At 45.2% G+C, this 21808-nt stretch overlaps 1 protein-coding gene across 1 annotated transcript in view; it reads left to right on the plus strand.

Annotated features, from left to right (window-relative positions):
- ndufs4 (NADH:ubiquinone oxidoreductase subunit S4) overlaps positions 1 to 6523 on the plus strand; it is a 36183-nt gene extending 29660 nt beyond the window's left edge. The window contains exons 3-5 of the mRNA XM_015973175.3: positions 2420 to 2592; positions 2679 to 2752; positions 6317 to 6523. Coding sequence (XP_015828661.1) covers positions 2420 to 2592; positions 2679 to 2752; positions 6317 to 6420 — 351 coding nt within the window. The 3' untranslated portion in view covers positions 6421 to 6523. The remainder of the gene's footprint in view (positions 1 to 2419; positions 2593 to 2678; positions 2753 to 6316) is intronic.
- The last annotated feature ends 15285 nt before the right edge of the window (positions 6524 to 21808 follow it).

Below are 21808 nucleotides of genomic sequence, written 5' to 3' on the forward strand. Positions count from 1 at the left end.
TTAAAGTTGAAGTAAATCTCTCCAGACTGACAGCAAAGTGCAAAAGAAAAAGCATAAAAAGTAAAGCAGCTGATTACATATTCCCCTTTTGGTAGCCATAACTCGTTTTCCTTACATGGTTTTTCTGACATCAGCGATATGTCGTCGGAGCCCAAAGCTGTATTTGTAACCGCTGTGAGCTAACGTCCAGATTGTCTTTTGGAAAAGTCACACAGATTGTTTTTGGCTTGATCCCTTCTTCATAGATGGGGTAAAAAATGGTAGTCTGTAATGATGTCAAATGAAGGCCGGATAACTTTTTGCAGCAAGGTTTAGACACGTTAGAGTGTTAGGCTTTTTGATGAAGACCTTTTTTCAAGGCTATGGCAAAAACTAGCATTTAACTAAATGTTTAAGAACGTTTTTCATTGAAAACCTTTGTTACTTGTTATTTTGTGATATAATTGGTCACGCTGAGTTTAACTTGATCTTCTACCCCTATTTCCTGCATTAGCCGCTGAAAGAAAATAGGGAAATGCTCGGGTCAGAAAAAGCCACACAGATCTACGTCACACTGGAATTTTGCATTTATGGACTCCCCAATCTTGGCTCGTGACAGGGAAAGGCTGTTGTCTCTGAAACAGCAGAGAACGTCTCAGCTAGTAGAAGCAAACTTTAGCATTAGCAACTTCACCTCACGGCAAAACTCCTGTGTAGAGCTGAACGATTAATTGCATATGCAATTAAATTGCGATGTGACAAAGGGAGATTTTCTAATCGCAAAGGCTACAATTTGACTGGCAGTGAGTGGTTAGCACAATGCTAATATACTTTGAAAAACCCATAGGGATGCTAATGCTAATATCGCCAATTATATTCTTACTAATTACGAATTAGGAACGTGCCAAATTATTACATTTGGAGTCTAATAAAAAGTAAAAACTGCCATTAGTTAAATAAGTGCATACAGGTATTTTAGTAAAGCTAGAAAACTGTAAGATACTTCAACTACACAGAGTTTTGGCTAGCAGCTATGACCGTAACTGAACTACAGTAGCTCTGTATGGCCAAAACTCTGAACAAAAAAGACTTCAGTAAATGGGACACACTTCTTTCCTTCAAATCAATTTTCACCATTGATGCTAATACCTATGCTCCTTCAAGGGATGTGCTCCTGGCTGCAAAACATTTCACCTTCAAATACAAATGAGAAAAGCCCCTTGAGAAAATAATCGTGAATTAAATCACAATTAGATTATTTTCCTAAATCATTCATCCCTACTCCTGTGTTATTTGTAGAGATAAAACATCAGCGTTGCAGAGCAAATGGAGTCAGTGGTAGAGTCGTGTTGCTGTAAGCCAATCAGAGGCAAGATGTCACCATATCAGGAAATAATAATAAGTAATTCCATCTTTCAGTTCTTTTTAAAACACAGAAAAGGTTTATTTACCTGCAACGTTTCGTTTGCGGCTGCAGACATCTTCAGAGCTGACGCTGATGGTGGCGTCACTTCCTACTCCGTTTATCCGCGGGCAGCAGAGGACGTTGTCGCCCTCTGCTGCCCGCTCTCCCCTCTCCGATGATGCAGTCCCATGTGCGATCCAACGAGTAAACTCCATCGTCCCTGTTCATGGTCCCACATCCACGTCTCCTTATCTCTATAGCTTCCTTTATCCATCTTTTGTATTTCTGTTGTTCGGTGTTTATGATCCGTGTGTTGTCCCAGTCCATTACATGGTTTTCTCTTGTGCAGTGATCTGTTACGGCTGACTTCTTTATTGTGCTTTCTGCTTCTTCTTTTGCTGCTCTTGTGTGTTTTCGACTTGTTTCTTTCTCACACTCCTTTCTATGTTCTATTGTTCGTGTGTTGAGTTGGCGTCCGGGTTCTCCTACGTATGTTTTATTGCAGAGTTTGCATGGGATTTTGTAAATGACTCCACATTTAAGTCCAGCTGGTTTATTGTCTTTTGGGTGTACTAGTCTGTTTCTAACTGTTGTGTATGGTTTTGTTGGTGTGTTTATGTTGTGTTTTTTCATTGTTGCTAGCAAGAACACACCAAAGATGATAATAAGTAAGACTCCAAATCCTGCTGTTTTCTGCCCCACACCCCTCCCACTGACTTCTACATCCTGAAACAGGAGCGCCAAAGTTTTTATCCCCCACAGAGATCGACTTACATTATTTTATACCAGAGACCACTGCAGATTTATTGATAAAATGAGTAAACTTGGTCTTTAATATGTGGGTAAAATGGTTAGAGAAGGTAAGAGAAACGCTCCAGAAGGACAGAACCAAGAGGGGTATCCCTGTGGAAAATATGCAGGCATGATCTCCTGTTGAGTCATTCAGCTCTGAATGGAGTGAAATTTAGTGCTTATAAATTTATTCAGAAGAAGTCAAAACTCAAAACTGATCTAAAACTGTTGGATGTTCCTCAGGATATTACCCCTTTGACTGGAGTCCCCGAGGAGCACATCAAAACCCGTAAGGTTCACATTTTTGTTCCTGCCAAAACGGCCATGCAGTCTGGGATCAACAACACTAAAAAGTGGAAGATGGACTTTGACACCAGAGAGCGGTGGGAGAATCCATTGATGGGCTGGGCCTCATCGTAAGAAACGTCTCCTTCCAGGTTCTGCTGGATGAAATGTACTTCATGAGTGATTCCCGTGCATCTGAAAATGTTTTCTGTTTCAGGGCGGATCCTTTATCCAACATGGTGCTTTCGTTCTCCTCTAAAGAAGATGCTATAGCTTTTGCTGAGAAAAATGGTAAGCGGTTTAATTTTCACTTATAAAACCAACATCAAACAACACGACAGTGTCATACAAACGTGACAGAGATAAGGGCATGAGAAGCATTTTAACTCGCCTCCAAATGTACCGTAATTTCCGGACTATAGAGCGCACCTCAATATAAACAAGCCGCGGCGCAGCAGCCACATGCAGGTCTCCGGCGCACAGCGCATGTTCGGCCATAACATAAGATAATTAGACAGAAAGAGGCCACACGGAAGTTTTTCGTTGCTGTTTTAATTCAACAAAACGAATTTTAAACACGGGTGAACGTGCCTGCAAGTTTAGAAAAGAAAACAGCACTGATAGCATTCATATTTCTGGATGTTATAAAATAAAAACAGCTCTGACACGTTATTACCGGTAATTTGCATGTTTAGAAGAAAAGAACAGCGCTGACTCAGCATTAATAAGCCCTGGATGATTAGAAAATAACAACTGCACACAAAACATGCCTGGTTAGTAAATAAAACACACTTGCCTACCAGAAGAAGTCATTCGCTCTCATCTTCCTCTTGCGCACTAAAGCCATTAAAGTCCTCTTCTTCAGTGTCGGAGTCGAACAGCCTCAGAAGAGCTTCGTCACATACCTTTTCTGTGGCGATGTCAGTGTCGCTGTCCGTGTTGCTGTCATCATCCCCGGGTGAAGCTGACTTGGATGAGTTCTTCCCGCTGCCGTCTCCAGCGCCGAACCATGGATTCATTCATGCCAAGCTTACGTGCGGCAGCACCGTTTCCCTCCTTTACTGCCAGATCGATGGCCTTCAACTTAAATGCGGCATCATATGAACTCATACGTGTAGTTACCATGATGAGGGGGTATGGATTTGAAACAGATTCTTCGTCATGCCGGCTGCTTGCATGTGCTAAATTAAAATTAGCACTTCCTTCGATTTCCACTTTTGACTTCCACCTGTTTCACTTTCTGCTAAAGCGCCCCCTGGTGGCAGGTGAAGGGAAATCTTCAGTAAAGCCGCACCTCATTATAAGCCGCATGGTTCAAAGCGTGGGGAAAAAGTAGCGGCTTATAGTCCGGAGAATACGGTAATGTGGAAATTCATTCGAAGTCCAACACGAAGGGCTTACCCATTGGCTTTTCTTCATTTAGTTAAGCAAGTTAAAGGAAATTCTCCACATATCAAACATGCAGTTGCTGCACATTACTTGTCTAGCTAAAACCAAATGAAAGAAAATGTGTTTTACAGCTTTGATGCTGTTTTAGGGACATGGGTCTTGTTTGTGTCTATCAGGTTTGAACTAAAGCCTAATTAAAACCATTTTTACCAAATCAGGATCTGAAAACAAGGCAGGCTTTTGTTTTCTTTTGGTTGGACAATTTTTGGCCAATGTGTATGAGATTAACTCATACTTGGCTTAAATGATGCTTTAGTTATCCGTAAAATTCAGATAGTTAGAATTTAACTTACCAAACCTTTACAGAAATCTTAAATTCTTTCTCTACTGCCACACGACTTAGTTTGTTATCTATAGGAGTTCTGGGAGCAGGGAATGCCAGCCATACAAGATGGTCCTTCTTCAGGGCTTTTCTAAGATGTCAGCACATTGCGACCGTTTGGCTGAAGATTGACGTCCCTTATTGGCACCAAAAAGCGACCATGCATTTTGGGACATTTTAGATGTTCTATTCTGTCAACGTACTCTGTAACCTAATCCGTTCATGGGGACAGCGGCCGTGTGACATCAAAAACAGCATTCAGAAACCAGAAGAGGCACATTTTTAACAGCACTATAGTGAAAACCACAAAGCAGCATAAATGATGGAGTTGACGGTTCGTTTCTGTCATGGTTGTTTTGGTTTTGAGAGTTCAGAAACAGTGACTCTTTTCCTTCCATTCCGCTTTACCAGTAGTGACTAGGGATGCACCGATACGATACTGGTATCGGCACCGATACCGAGACCAGTATCGTATCGGTAAAAGTTAACCGATACCAGGAACCGATACCAATGCAGTTGTTTGAAAATGGCTTCGCTGTAACTTGTCATTTCTGTTCACCTAATATTTTAGTTTTTTGATGATTTCCATTCATATATTTTACTTTTTATCTACCTCAGTCTTTTCCTGTTGAAAGCAGAGAAGAAAATAAAATCTGTATTCCAAATCATTGCATTTTTTGTGTGGTAGAAGTATCGGTATCGGTAATTGGTATCGGCAAGTACTCCGATCCAAGTATCGGTATCGTATCGGTTTGAAAAAAAAGTGGTATCGTTGCATCCCCAGTAGTGACAGAGAAGTTAAGTGCCTGCTTGGTAACTGAAGGGTTGCAGGTTTGAGCCCCAGTCGGTCTGTCACAGTCGTGTCCTTGAGCAAGACCATCCACCCACCTTGCCTGCTGGTTGGTGCTCAGCAGCTTCTGTCAGTGAGCCCCAGGGCAGCTGTGGCTATGGATGTAATTTTTTTGGGGGGGGGGGGGGGGACATGTCCCCCCCCCCCCCCCCCACACACCTTTTACAAAGTCAAGTTTTGACCCCTGCACTCTTTACCGTCCAAAAACAATATTACTTTATATTAAATTGACACTGGTTGAGCTCTAGGACCAAGCGGAAAACATCAACCCCCCCCCCCCCCCACCGTGTCCCCTGCATTTCTAAAGTGAAAATTACGTCCATCGCTGTGGCTATGTAGTAGCTCATCACCACCAACCTGTGAATGTGCGTGTGCATGGGTAAAAGCACCTTGGGGGGTTGTAGAACCCTAGAAGGCACCATTTCAAATGTAGGCCATTTTTACCAGCAACTCTTCCAGTTTGTGGCGTTTGCCAGTAAAATTCCCCTTTCGACGTTCCCTACCTTAGCGCTGGTTCTTCATAGAATGTAAATGCTTTTTTAAAAAATGAAAACTTTCTCTTCCTCTTTTCAGATTTGTTGAAATGAGCATTTCCATATTTTTCATGTTGCTGCGGCTGTTTTTGTCATCCGTTAGTTTTTGTCGAATGGCGTCGGTTACATTTATTTTGTTATCACTCCATATGGAAAAACCAGAGTTGTGTTTTATAGAAACCTGAGCAGACTGCTTTTTATTGGACTTAGCAGCACATAAATCTACCGAAACAAAACAAAATCCTGTGCATACAAGTGAGCATATTATGGGATCTTTAATGTTCAGTTGATTTAACCTTTCAAACCCAGAGTCTGTCGTCATGGAGGAGAGACGGTAGGAACATCTAGAAAACACCGTGGAGGCCTCAGAGCGATTAAAGCACGGGGAGAATCGTTTTGAAGGCCTAACAGACAAGTGAATGCAGACCGGTTGCAGTTAATCATGAGTGATGTGTTTCCCGTCTCGCAGCAGTCAAGTTCACTTTGACTCACCGAACCGAACCATCTGGGAAAGTTTGTTGAAACTAAGCGAAGGAAAGTGGCTTTTTTCTGTTTATTGCACCAGGAAAATGATTAGAGACCATCTGACCACACACAGCCTGGTGATGTCCACTGAACACCTCATTGTTGCTGGAGCTCATCCAGAGAGAACAAACGGGGCGTTCTCATCGCCATCACTCACTCCGATGTTTGTCCTTCAGGTTGGAGCTACGAAGTCACGGAGAAGAGGTCATCAAAGCCCCGAGTGAAATCCTACGGGGCAAACTTCTCTTGGGATAAGAGAACCAGGAGGTCCGCAAAGTAAACCCAAGAGCCATCAGTTTGCTGCTTTGACCTTTGTGTGTGTCCCACAGCAGACTTGTGTCATTCTTGTCAATAAATTCTTCGTTATATGCATGAAAACCAAACATGTGGGTCATTATTGCATTTGCTTTTCAAACAAGTCACCTCATCAATGTAGTCCCATCGATTAATGGCGTGTTTGTTCTCCCGGGTAAGTTGTGCAACAGCGAAAGAAAGGAGGAACGTGTTATTACAATAAAAACCTGTTTAAACAAAGAGATGAATATATCCGCAACACAAAGCCAGCGACTTTGTTTCCGTACGAGGGTTTTCACCCAAATAGTTTCAGTGTTTGGAGCGCTGCAGAACGTTGAATGGTTCTTTTACAGCATCTGTGTGACGAGGTTACCCTGACTCATGCATGATCTCCAAAGTCACCATTAGCCCCAAAATTTGATTTCTTTGATGCTTTTTTATGTGGAGGAACCACGTAAACTGGAGCTGTTGAGTAATGTCAGTGCTATTTGTGATTATTTAAATAAGAAAATTCATGTCTGAGTCATGTTTGAGATGTAAAGTGTAAAAAATGGGTTTTCTGACACTCATCTGGCAAACTGGAGAGCCAAACCCTGAAATTATTCAGTTTACAATAACGTGCAGAAAAGATAAACAACTGAAGCTTTTTGTAGTTTTATAGTAAAACAACTGAAGTTTCTCATAAAAGCTTTTATAGTTGTGTCTCAGTGTAGAAAAATAAACACTTAAAACGTTGAAGAAAATGTTTGATCAGTCCATTTGAAATGAGGTAAGCAGCTGGAGAAGAGTATTTGCACCCCGCAAACAGATTTCTGGTTTTGCTTTTTTATTTTTTTGTCACACAAAAGGTTTCAGAACAGAAACAGGTTTCGGGTCAAGATGTGAGCTAATACAGAACGATGGTTTCATTTCTTTAGGGGCAAACATGACCAAACCAGCTCCCGTGTTAACTGTGGAAAACTTTTTATGATTATTTCTGATTATATTCGGTCACTCCGAGTTTTTCATGCAGGCTGAACATGAAAATAGTCTCCTACACCTATCTCCTGCATTAGCTTCTGATAGAAAACAGACGGTGAAACTCTAGGATGTGAAAAACCTGACAGATCTACGAGACACACCATGCTGGCAAATCGGCGTAATATTACCGGAATGGTATGTCTATAAACGCGCCATGCCGGCATGGTGTTGCGCGAATTTCCGCTTGGTAGTAATGGTCCGTCGTATGCGCCCTGGCGAAACAGAGGCAGATGTCATGATGACGTGGGGAGTGATTGCTGAGCTCCGGCTGGCAAATGTATTGAAAATGAAAGTAAACACGGGCGATAAGGTTTGCTTTTTGAACAAAATCAGCTGAGATGGCAAACTGGAGCATCGCAGAGCTCCACGAGCCTCTCTGTTAGAGCTGAAGCTCGGATCACCAGAGACTGCACAGGGACCGATGGGGACAGACGCCTTTAGGAGCTGCTTGTTAAAAAAAACTTAACGATCACGGCTTCAATCGCAATAAAAAGCAAGTTATGTCCAAGATAAACGGAAGTCTGCGGCAGCGCAGAGACCGCCCCATCCCCCCTTTATGCCGCCATCACCTAATCGTTTGTAAAATTGCCACGACTGCACCACATTACCGCCACGGTCTGATCTTGTAAACGACCTTTATCCTCTCCAGGGAGCCGCGGCGAATCCCGTTCAGCAAACGCTCTGGTCCTGTAAGAGCAGCTACAGTCACCTAACATTCATGGACTCGCCCATCTTGACTCACGATAGAGAAGGCTGTTGTTTTAGCGTCTAGGAAGCAGCAGAACATCTTGGCTAGTAGAAGCTAACTGTTAGCATTAGCAACTCCACCATGAGGCAGAACTCCTTCAACTTGTGTTATTTGTGGAGACAAAACATCAGCATAGCAAGTCAGTGGTAGAGTCGTGTTGCTGTTATCCAGGTTATATCCTGGTTCCATTAATTACAGCAAGTGGTCCATAAGCAGCAGAGCAACCCCAGACCATCACACTACCACCACCATGTTTGACTGATGTATAGCGCCTCTCAGAGTAAGGACTCCAAAGCGCTTTACACTACAGTGTATCATTCATCCATTCACACACACATTGATGGTGATGAGCTACGATGTAGCCACAGCTGACCTGGGGCGCACTGACTATCGGAGGTGAGGCTGCCCTACACAGGTGCCACCGGTCCCTCCGACCCCCACCAGCAGGCAAGGTGGGTCAAGTGTCTTGCTCAAGGACACAACAGTAGAGTTCTCAGTCCAGAGCCAGGATCGAACCTGCAACCTTATGATTACTGGACAACCCGCTCAACCTGTTGATCTACTGCTGCCCCTGTTGGCTTGATGTTTAAGTTGAACTCCAAATATAACGTAGCACACACTTTCCAAAATCCTCGGTAATGTCGAGATGTTTTTAGGTAAATGTAGCACAATGTCCAACTTTCAACATTCAGTATATGGCCTTTCCTCATTTTTAAATTATGAACTCTAACCTTTAGCAAGTGAGGCCTACAGCGCCGTAGACATTGCTCTTGCTTACTTTGATCCTAAAGGGCTGAGAAACTATAGGACCTGTTCATAAATGATCGGTGACTCTTGAGTTACGCGCGCACGCTGAATGTGAACATTTCTGTAACCCCGATTGCCTTCGTTAGCAGCAGAAAGGAAAATATGTGGGAAACGTTCTGGTCACAAGAAAGCACGTCTCTTTTATGTCACAGGGAGAATCAGCGTTCGTGGACTCTTCGACCTTGGCTTGCGACCGTGGAAGGCTGCGGGCAGGAGAGCGCGCACGTCCAGGCTAGTGGAAGCTCTCTCTCGATAAACTTCTGCCCCTGAAATGGGAGCAGGAGTCTGAAGGCACACAAGTCATTCACTCGTACTAAAAACTGCAGCAGATTTATTGAAATAATGAGTGAATTAGACCTCAATGAGGAGAGGGTGAAACCTTTCCTCCGCTTATCCGGGGTGGGTCACGGAGGCCCAGACGTCCCTCTCCCCGACCAGCTCCTCCTGGGGGAATCCTTAGCTGTTTCCAGGCCAGTCGAGTACCATAGTCCCTCCAGCGTGTCCTGGAGTCTTCATCTGGGTGTCCTCCTGGATGGACGCGCCCAGAAACCCTCGCCAGTGAGGCGTCCTAACCAGATGCCCGAGCCACCTCAACTGACTCCAAAGAAATCTGTAAGGGGGCAAATATGTTTGCACACACACTTATTCCCATCAGTACTTGAAAGGTTGCTTCTTTATTTTAGTTGTTTGCCTAGAAACCACATTTTCTCTATCCTATAAAACAGCTGAGGCAACGCTGCAGTCTTTGGAAAAGCTGTAAATGTTTCGAGATGCCCAGCTATGCACGCTTGGCACGGCCCTGGCTGTTTACGCTCTTTGTGCTCAGTAAACATTAGTGTAACTTTGCGTACAGACCTGAACTGCGTGGCTGCACTGACATTCACTCACCAATCATGGGAGCCTAATTGGTTCAGACCTTCGTTAATTAACGCACTGCGTTGCAAATCTCTCACAGCCTTGCGCTCGCTATTGATTCTGTGCCGCCACTCGGCACATCAGACGCGCCGATCTGATATGAGCGTAATGGCCCGTCGTGAATGACGGCAAGTGTTTCTTTGCCCCTTTGAAAACCCCATCAGAGAAGCAGCGGGGGAAAGAAAAAAACACTCTTGGCACAACGTTGTATCGTAAAAGTTGAAAGCATTCCTCCCGTCTTGGCCTATAAGCACGGTGAATTATGTGAAATGAGAATGGCAGTGCAGTGGCATTGTCCAGAACCATCATTACAAAACAAACATCAGCAATAAACCGGCTCTGATCTGTCCGGCTGTAAACATCAACACAGTGTTGAGTAGTGCACCCCGTCCAGACACTTCAGTCGCCATGGAAACACCACTGACGCAGAAAGAAAAATGCTTAGAGGTGCCTAGTGGTCCTCGTCCGTGCTTCTAATCCAATCCGTCCCTCTAAACCTGTAAAAACAAATGTCGGAACGTCGGTGGTGCATCACAGCAGAAACTTTTAACGGCTTCTTTCCAGAATCAATGTCAGTGTTACTTTGGAAAATCCACTTACATCACCGTGTGCAGTTGTTTACCTCCCACTAAGATCTAATGAGAGCCTGTTGTGCTCCTTCTGCAGAGGAGCAGCGGTGTCGGAGCACATGTGCAAGGGCCGACGCAACACGTGATCCTACGTGGGATCTCACGTACAGCACGAAAAAACGCGTCGCTCTCTCGTCTGTTGTTGCCTTCCTTTTACGTTTATTTTTGCTGTTTTCTTCCAAATGAACCGGCTCTGTGAGGGGAGAAATGACAAACTAGTCAACATGGAATGGGAGGCTGGATTTAGTGGAGTCTTCTTCAAACGTGACTGATGGTTTTAATACTGCGGCTGCTCTCTTTACTGGAAGTACTGGCTTTGCTCCCCATTCTGGGCACAAAAGGCCCCGTTTAATATGACAAATATTCAGTGTCATGTGGTTAAAGCGGCTCTCGTTTTTATTTAAATGCAAGCAGAAGTAGCTGGGCAGCTAAGCAGCGCCTCTAAACGAGATGAGACTGGTAATTAGATGCTGTGCAGCAGTTTTAATATATTTAACACAGAAATTTCATTTACACTTAGCAGGTTTGGAGAATAATTCCCAACCGATTTGTGCAACAGCTACAGTGTGGCACCTGCTCATTACGACTGTTTTATTGTGTCTTAAAGCATCAGTCCTTTTATGGGTTAAGTAATAATTGGCTGCAACAGCTGGATCATACAATAAAATGTTGCACAGTGATGGTGCAACACACCCGTCGTGCTTCTAGGGAAAGTTAACTTCTTGGTTTGCTTTTTAGCGCACGAAGAGCCAGAGAAAACGCAAATCCTCTTCTGTAGGAATTCAGTCTTCATCCATCATGAAGTGTTTTTATTTACTTTTACAAATGAGACTTTCACCTCCTGTCGTAAGAAACCAAAAACACTCCTCCACTCCGCTGGAACGAGTTCAGAGCGTGATCAAGTCCAGCATCCTGTTTCGCCTCAGCAGCTGGACAGAGGAGCCGGTGTCAGAGTTTTAGTTTGAAACCGTGCCGACATCTTGTTTGTTAGAATACACACACACACAGACCAACACACACACACAGACCAACACACACACACAGACCAACACACACACACACAGACCAACACACACACACAGACCAACACACACACACAGAGACCAACACACACACACACAGACCAACACACACACACAGACCAACACACACACACAGAGACCAACACACACACAGACCAACACACACACAGACCAACAGACCAACACACACACAGACCAACACACACACAGACCAACACACACACAGACCAACACACACACACACAGACCAACACACACACACAGAGACCAACACACACACAGACCAACACACACACACACAGACCAACACACACACAGACCAACACACACACACAGAGACCAACACACACACAGACCAACACACACACACAGAGACCAACACACACACAGACCAACACACACACACAGAGACCAACACACACACAGACCAACACACACACACACAGACCAACACACACAGACCAACACACACACACAGACCAACACACACACACAGAGACCAACACACACACAGACCAACACACACACACAGAGACCAACACACACACAGACCAACACACACACACACAGACCAACACACACAGACCAACACACACACACAGACCAACACACACACACAGAGACCAACACACACACAGACCAACACACACACACAGAGACCAACACACACACAGACCAACACACACACAGACCAACACACACACAGACCAACACACACAGAGACCAACACACACAGACCAACACACACACAGAGACCAACACACACACAGACCAACACACACACACAGAGACCAACACACACACAGACCAACACACACACACAGAGACCAACACACACACAGACCAACACACACAGAGACCAACACACACACAGACCAACACACACACACAGAGACCAACACACACACAGACCAACACACACAGAGACCAACACACACACAGACCAACACACACACACAGACCAACACACACACACAGAGACCAACACACACACAGACCAACACACACACAGACCAACACACACAGAGACCAACACAAACACAGACCACCACACACACAGACCAACACACACACAGACCAACACACACACAGACCAACACACACACAGACCAACACACACAGACACCAACACACACAGAGACCAACACACACACAGACCAACACACACACACAGACCAACACACACACACAGACCAACACACACACACAGACCAACACACACACAGACCAACACACACACACAGACCAACACACACACACAGACCAACACACACACAGAGACCAACACACACACACAGACCAACACACACACACAGACCAACACACACACACAGACCAACACACACACACAGACCAACACACACACAGAGACCAACACACACACACAGACCAACACACACACAGAGACCAACACACACACAGACCAACACACACACACACAGACCAACACACACACACAGACCAACACGCACACACAGACCAACACACACACAGAGACCAACACACACACACAGACCAACACACACACAGACCAACACACACAGAGACCAACACACACACAGACCAACACACACAGAGACCAACACACACAGAGACCAACACACACAGAGACCAACACACACACAGAGACCAACACACACACAGACCAACACACACACAGAGACCAACACACACAGAGACCAACACACACACAGACCAACACACACACAGACCAACACACACACAGACCAACACACACAGAGACCAACACACACACAGACCAACACACACACAGACCAACACACACACAGACCAACACACACACAGACCAACACACACAGAGACCAACACACACAGAGACCAACACACACAGAGACCAACACACACATAGACCAACACACACAGAGACCAACACACACACACAGACCAACACACACACAGACCAACACACACAGAGACCAACACACACACAGAGACCAACACACACACACAGACCAACACACACACAGACCAACACACACACAGACCAACACACACAGAGACCAACACACACACACAGACCAACACACACAGAGACCAACACACACACAGAGACCAACACACACACACAGACCAACACACACACAGACCAACACACACACACAGACCAACACACACACACAGACCAACACACACACACACAGACCAACACACACACACAGACCAACACACACAGAGACCAACACACACACAGACCAACACACACAGAGACCAACACACACACAGACCAACACACACACAGACCAACACACACAGAGACCAACACACACACAGACCAACACACACACAGACCAACACACACAGAGACCAACACACACAGAGACCAACACACACACAGAGACCAACACACACACAGACCAACACACACAGAGACCAACACACACACAGACCAACACACACACAGACCAACACACACACAGACCAACACACACAGAGACCAACACACACAGAGACCAACACACACAGAGACCAACACACACAGAGACCAACACACACACAGACCAACACACACACAGACCAACACACACACAGAGACCAACACACACACAGACCAACACACACAGAGACCAACACACACACAGACCAACACACACAGAGACCAACACACACAGAGACCAACACACACACAGACCAACACACACAGAGACCAACACACACAGAGACCAACACACACACAGACCAACACACACACAGACCAACACACACACAGACCAACACACACACACACAGACCAACACACACACAGACCAACACACACACAGAGACCAACACACACACAGAGACCAACACACACACAGACCAACACACACAGAGACCAACACACACAGAGACCAACACACACACAGACCAACACACACAGAGACCAACACACACACAGACCAACACACACACACACAGACCAACACACACACAGACCAACACACACACAGACCAACACACACAGAGACCAACACACACAGAGACCAACACACACAGAGACCAACACACACACAGACCAACACACACACACACAGACCAACACACACACAGACCAACACACACAGAGACCAACACACACACAGACCAACACACACAGAGACCAACACACACACAGAAACCAACACACACAGAGACCAACACACACACAGAGACCAACACACACACAGAGACCAACACACACACACAGACCAACACACACACAGACCAACACACACACACAGACCAACACACACACAGAGACCAACACACACACAGACCAACACACACAGAGACCAACACACACACAGAGACCAACACACACAGAGACCAACACACACACAGAGACCAACACACACACAGAGACCAACACACACACAGAGACCAACACACACACAGAGACCAACACACACACAGACCAACACACACACAGACCAACACACACACAGAGACCAACACACACAGAGACCAACACACACAGACCAACACACACACAGACCAACACACACAGAGACCAACACACACACAGAGACCAACACACACACACAGACCAACACACACACAGACCAACACACACACAGAGACCAACACACACACAGACCAACACACACAGAGACCAACACACACACAGAGACCAACACACACACAGAGACCAACACACACAGAGACCAACACACACACAGAGACCAACACACACACAGAGACCAACACACACACAGAGACCAACACACACACAGAGACCAACACACACAGAGACCAACACACACACAGACCAACACACACAGAGACCAACACACACACAGAGACCAACACACACAGAGACCAACACACACAGAGACCAACACACACAGACCAACACACACACAGACCAACACACACAGAGACCAACACACACAGACCAACACACACAGAGACCAACACACACAGAGACCAACACACACACAGAGACCAACACACACACAGAGACCAACACACACAGAGACCAACACACACACAGACCAACACACACAGAGACCAACACACACAGAGACCAACACACACACAGAGACCAACACACACAGAGACCAACACACACACAGACCAACACACACACAGAGACCAACACACACACAGAAACCAACACACACAGAGACCAACACACACACAGAGACCAACACACACACAGAGACCAACACACACACAGACCAACACACACACACAGACCAACACACACACAGACCAACACACACAGAGACCAACACACACACAGAGACCAACACACACAGAGACCAACACACACACAGACCAACACACACAGAGACCAACACACACACAGAGACCAACACACACAGAGACCAACACACACACAGAGACCAACACACACACAGAGACCAACACACACACAGAGACCAACACACACACAGAGACCAACACACACACAGACCAACACACACACAGACCAACACACACACAGAGACCAACACACACACAGAGACCAACACACACAGAGACCAACACACACAGAGACCAACACACACAGACCAACACACACACAGACCAACACACACAGAGACCAACACACACAGACCAACACACACACAGAGACCAACACACACACAGAGACCAACACACACAGACCAACACACACAGAGACCAACACACACAGAGACCAACACACACACAGAGACCAACACACACAGAGACCAACACACACACAGACCAACACACACACACAGACCAACACACACACAGACCAACACACACACACAGAGACCAACACACACACACAGAGACCAACACACACACAGACCAACACACACAGAGACCAACACACACAGAGACCAACACACACACAGACCAACACACACACACAGAGACCAACACACACACAGACCAACACACACAGAGACCAACACACACACAGAGACCAACACACACAGACCAACACACACAGAGACCAACACACACAGAGACCAACACACACACAGAGACCAACACACACAGAGACCAACACACACACAGAGACCAACACACACACAGACCAACACACACAGAGACCAACACACACACAGAGACCAACACACACAGAGACCAACACACACACAGAGACCAACACACACACAGAGACCAACACACACAGAGACCAACACACACACAGACCAACACACACAGAGACCAACACACACAGAGACTAACACACACACAGAGACCAACACACACAGACCAACACACACAGAGACCAACACACACAGAGACCAACACACACACAGACCAACACACACACAGACCAACACACACAGAGACCAACACACACACAGAGACCAACACACACAGAGACCAACACACACACAGAGACCAACACACACAGAGACCAACACACACAGAGACCAACACACACACAGACCAACACACACAGAGACCAACACACACAGAGACCAACACACACACACAGACCAACACACACAGAGACCAACACACACACAGAGACCAACACACACAGAGACCAACACACACACAGAGACCAACACACACAGAGACCAACACACACAGAGACCAACACACACACAGACCAACACACACAGAGACCAACACACACACAGACCAACACACACAGACCAACACACACAGAGACTAACACACACACAGACCAACACACACAGAGACCAACACACACAGAGACCAACACACACAGAGACTAACACACACACAGACCAACACACACACAGACCAACACACACACAGACCAACACACACACAGACCAACACACACACAGACCAACACACACAGAGACCAACACACACAGAGACCAACACACACAGAGACCAACACACACAGAGACCAACACACACACAGACCAACACACACACAGACCAACACACACACAGACCAACACACCTTCACTCGTGCAAAGCGCCTCATGGGCCATGATGAGCTCAACAACCACTGAGGTATCTAGTCGCTTTCTGCTAATGAGACATGAAAGCTAGCGTGTGTGTGTGTGTGTTTTGTGTGCATGTGTTGCGCTCATGTTGTGTGTGTGTGTGTGTGTGTGTGTGTGTGTGTGCTTGTGTGTTGTGTGTGTGTGTGTGTGTGTGTGCATGTGCTTGTGTGTGTGTGTGTGTGTGTGTGTGCGCATGTGCTTGTGTGTGTGTGTGTTTGTGTTGTTAGGAGGTGTGTGTTTTGCGTATTTGTGCATGTGTATGTGTGTTGCATGCATGTATGCGTGTGTATGTGAATGTGTGTGCACATGTGCATATGTGTTCTGTGTGTGTGTGCTTGTGTGTTGTCCATGTGTGTGTGTGTTTGTGTTGTGAGCGGGTGTGTGTTGCGTGTGTGTGTGTGTGTGTGTGTGCTTGTGTTTTGTGTGCATGTGTTGCGCTCATGTTGTGCGTGTGTTCTCTGTGTGTGTGTGAGTGTGTGTGTTTGTGCATTTGTGTGCATGTGTTGTGTGAGTGAGTGTGTGTGTGTGTTTGTGCATGTGTTGTGTGTGTGCGCATGTGCTTGTGTGTGTGTGTTTGTGTTGTTAGGAGGTGTGTGTTTTGTGTATTTGTGCATGTGCGTGTGTGTTGCATGCATGCATGCATGTGTATGTGAATGTGTGTGCACATGTGCATATGTGCTCTGTATGTGTGTGCTTGTGTGTTGTGCATGTGTTGTGTGCGTGTGTTTTGTGTATTTTTGTGTGTGTGTTGTGTGTGTGCGCATGTGCATATGTGTTCTGTGTGTGTGTGCTTGTGTGTTGTGCATGTGTTGTGTGTGTGTGTGTGTGTGTGTGTGTGTGTTTGTCTCAGTATTGTTAATTCATCATTTATGACTAAGGAACTTATTATTCTGACAAAAAACCAACAGATTCTAATTTTTCATTTTTTTATTAACACAAATTAAACTTTCATCGATTTATAAACATTTTAAATAACACTTGCTAATTTACACTACACTGACTAAACTCTGAAATGACTCACAGCTTCAGGAATAACACCTCTGGGTGTGTGAGGGGACTGATTTACAGCTTTCTAACTTTTGTTTATTTTGTTAACATCAAACTGATGATGTTTCTGAGTTCACTGGCTTTTAAACTGATTTAGTCTGGCCAGAAACGCTCATTCCTATCGGCTCGTTTTTCTGCATCACAACCTCCTTGAGAGGTTTTCCAGGAATCTGACTTTGTCATCATACGCAGCGCCCTGCAGACGTTTCAACAAACGGCATCAGGGAGGCAACAAGGTTCACTCTGCAGGCCAAAACACACAGCTGGAGATGTTAGAGGTGATCCTCTGCAACAAGAGCAGACGGAAGGTCTGAACGTCCAGGAGTCCTTCTGGGATGTCACCACGAGAGCGAAGAGACTTGGACTGACTTTGTTTTTGGCTTTGATGGACGTTTCAAATCAGCTAATTTCAATATTGGACTAAAATAACGGAGTAAAAATATGAGTGAAAATGTAATTAAAAGAAAAAAGCTCTCCAAACCAACCTGATGAACGTTTTTAACACCAATCGAGTATTTGTAATAACTTGATGATGAATGACTGGAGGAATTGTTTTGGTTCCATCGCATTCGAGTGATTTCCAACGTGAACAGCCTGTTTAAGGTCAAAGGTCACATATTCTCCTACATGATCCTCTGCTAGAAACCAGAACTTGTTTCCATCAAGTATCACAAGTGGTTCAGGCCCTGAAGCAGCCCAGACCATCTCACTGCCACCACCATGTTTGGTTGACTATCTTGAGTTTTTTGTCTGTTGTTCTCGGCTCATTTGTCCTCAATGCTTTAACTTCCTCACCAAGAAAAAAAGCAATAAAAAGTTACACTTTTGTATTTTTTTTATTTTGGGGCAATAAAGGCTTTAGTTTAATGTAAATGAATAATAGTAATAATGTAAAAACATTACGGTAATAATAATGCAATATGCTACACATTTTCATCCAAACAACTTGATATTCGTTAGAATTTTTTTTTTTTTTTTTTTTTTTTTTACTATTTTCTTCTTGTAAAGTTCATTAAAGGAGTAAACGTCATGGAAAATCCTCTTTTTGGAGCTTTTTAGTTTGTAATGTTTCTTTATGAAAAATACCCCCGAACCTGTTTTTAGCTGTATTCATGCATGTTCCTGTTTCAGCTGCAAACTCTCAGTTTTATTTTGAATCTCATGAAATGGCCTAATGTATAAGTTATACGCTGCTCCTCCCCCGGAAGCTAGTCTCCGGTCTGAAACCCGTACAACCCAGTAGTTAGGGTGCTGGGCTGGCTGCCTTAACCACTGGACCACCGTCGCCGATACAGCAACCATCTGGCCTAAGACGATGTTGTAGGTATGTTGCGTTGGAGCAGAGGTTTCACTTTACAAATTTGTTTCAGGGTATAACTTCATGCTGAGGAAAATAACTCTTATTTAAGATAAATGACATCTCAATGGTGCCAAAAGTAATATTTTATCATGTACCTTTAAAGGTTTAAACTTGCATGATATGGAGCATTTAACCCTCTGGAGGCAGGCGTTCAGTCCTGCCTACCTGGTTACACCACACACGTGTGCCATGAGCACTGTTTAACTCAGAAGAACCCCTGAAGGACTTGGTTGTTCGTCCTTTTATCAGAACTTATTTAGAGCCTGAGAGGGTTAACACTTCAATGATCTGTATGACTTTGGATATGCTGCTCTCCCATTTGGTTGACCAGGTGGGTAAAGAGCAGCTTCACTGAGAAACCGTTTTTAACTCCTTATTTTAAAAATATGATCGATCGCTCTGAGTTTAACATGCAGGCATGAAAAAGTCTCCATCCAACCCTATTTCCTGCATCACACCCGGAACACACCAGCTGTAACGCGCCGCGAAGTATCGCTCACAAAATTCCTGCGCTGTCCACTTCTCCTCTGTTCACATCAGGAGAGCGCTTCTGCTCATGCCTACTGCTTTCCAAATCCCCCCACCCCACCTCCGTGCTCTTGCAGTGTGTGTGTGTGTGTGTGTGTGTGTGTGTGTAAAATCAATTTGCCCCGCTTGCTGATAATGGAATCTGTGCTGATCCGTTTATCCATCTTTTGCTGTAAAAACTGCATTTAAAACGATGGAAGCGCAGTTTCTCCACTTTGTGTGTTTTTTCATTTTCATCTCTCTAGTCTGTTTAGATACACAGAAATGATCCCATTCATCAATCGTTGTGTGTTATTTAGAACATTTTCTTTTATTTTGTTAAATTTACCGGCCGGCCTCTTCTATTTTGGTTTGACTTCCAGCCAGAATTGACCACGCTTACTGACGGCTCACGAAAAAACAGCTCACGCCGAAACGGTCGCTGCACGGCGCGAGCCTTCGTGGTGCTTCGCGACTGATGTGACCGAGAGCGTAGGGCTTGATTAGAAGCGCTCGTCGTTCGACGGCGCTTCGTCGCCGTTCCGCGTCTGGTGCGTTCCGGGCGTTAGCCGCTAATAGGGAAAAAGCTCAGATCAGACAAGCCAGTCAGATCTGCGTCACGCTGTATATTAGCATTCATGGACTCACCCATTTTGGGTCAGGACAGGGAAAGCTGTCGTCAGAGCACGTCTTGGCTCGTGAAGCTAACTGTTAGCATAAAAAACTCAGAACTCCTTCAGGCTTGAGTTACTCATGAGATAAAAGCATCAACGTTGCAAATCAAAGGGAGTCAGCAGTGTTGCGCTCCGAATATCGAGATTACAAAACCTGCCCACTTCTCCGGCTTACTCCTAGTTCCTGACACAGGAGCGCCAGAGCTTTTTTTCTCACGGAAATTCACTCACAAGGCATTAATTCATACCAGAGACCATGCACTGCAAATGTGTTGGAAAAAAACACTGAACTTGATCTTTACGTGTCTTTAGAACGCGACACTATATGTTGCTTTTTGAGATCTTTTAGTGTTTGACTCCTTAACTCTACTGGCCAGGTAGTAATCAGGCTGGGATGCTGCTGGTGGAACTGAGCTCAGCTTTCCAGTTGATGTAGGGAATCGGGTAAATCCGGATTCAACAAACAGGTGGGTGAATGACCGAGTGAATCAAGTCAAACTGCATTTTATTTATAGTTTTGTTCAAACTGATTTTAAATATTTAAATGTGACAAAAAAGCAAAAAGGGGGGAAATATTTCACAACAGTGGATCTACACGGGTCCCTGACTGGTTACAAACGTGAATATCTTTACATTTTTTTTAGTTTGTTCATTTCTAGAAGGATAGACGTTAGCGATGAGTACCGAATTCGGTACTTTTTAAGGTACTGACCGAATTCCACAGTACCGACCGAGCACCGATTCACGTCAT

This window comes from Nothobranchius furzeri, chromosome 17 (assembly GCF_043380555.1).
Source record: "Nothobranchius furzeri strain GRZ-AD chromosome 17, NfurGRZ-RIMD1, whole genome shotgun sequence".
Classification (NCBI taxonomy): Eukaryota; Metazoa; Chordata; class Actinopteri; order Cyprinodontiformes; family Nothobranchiidae; genus Nothobranchius; species Nothobranchius furzeri.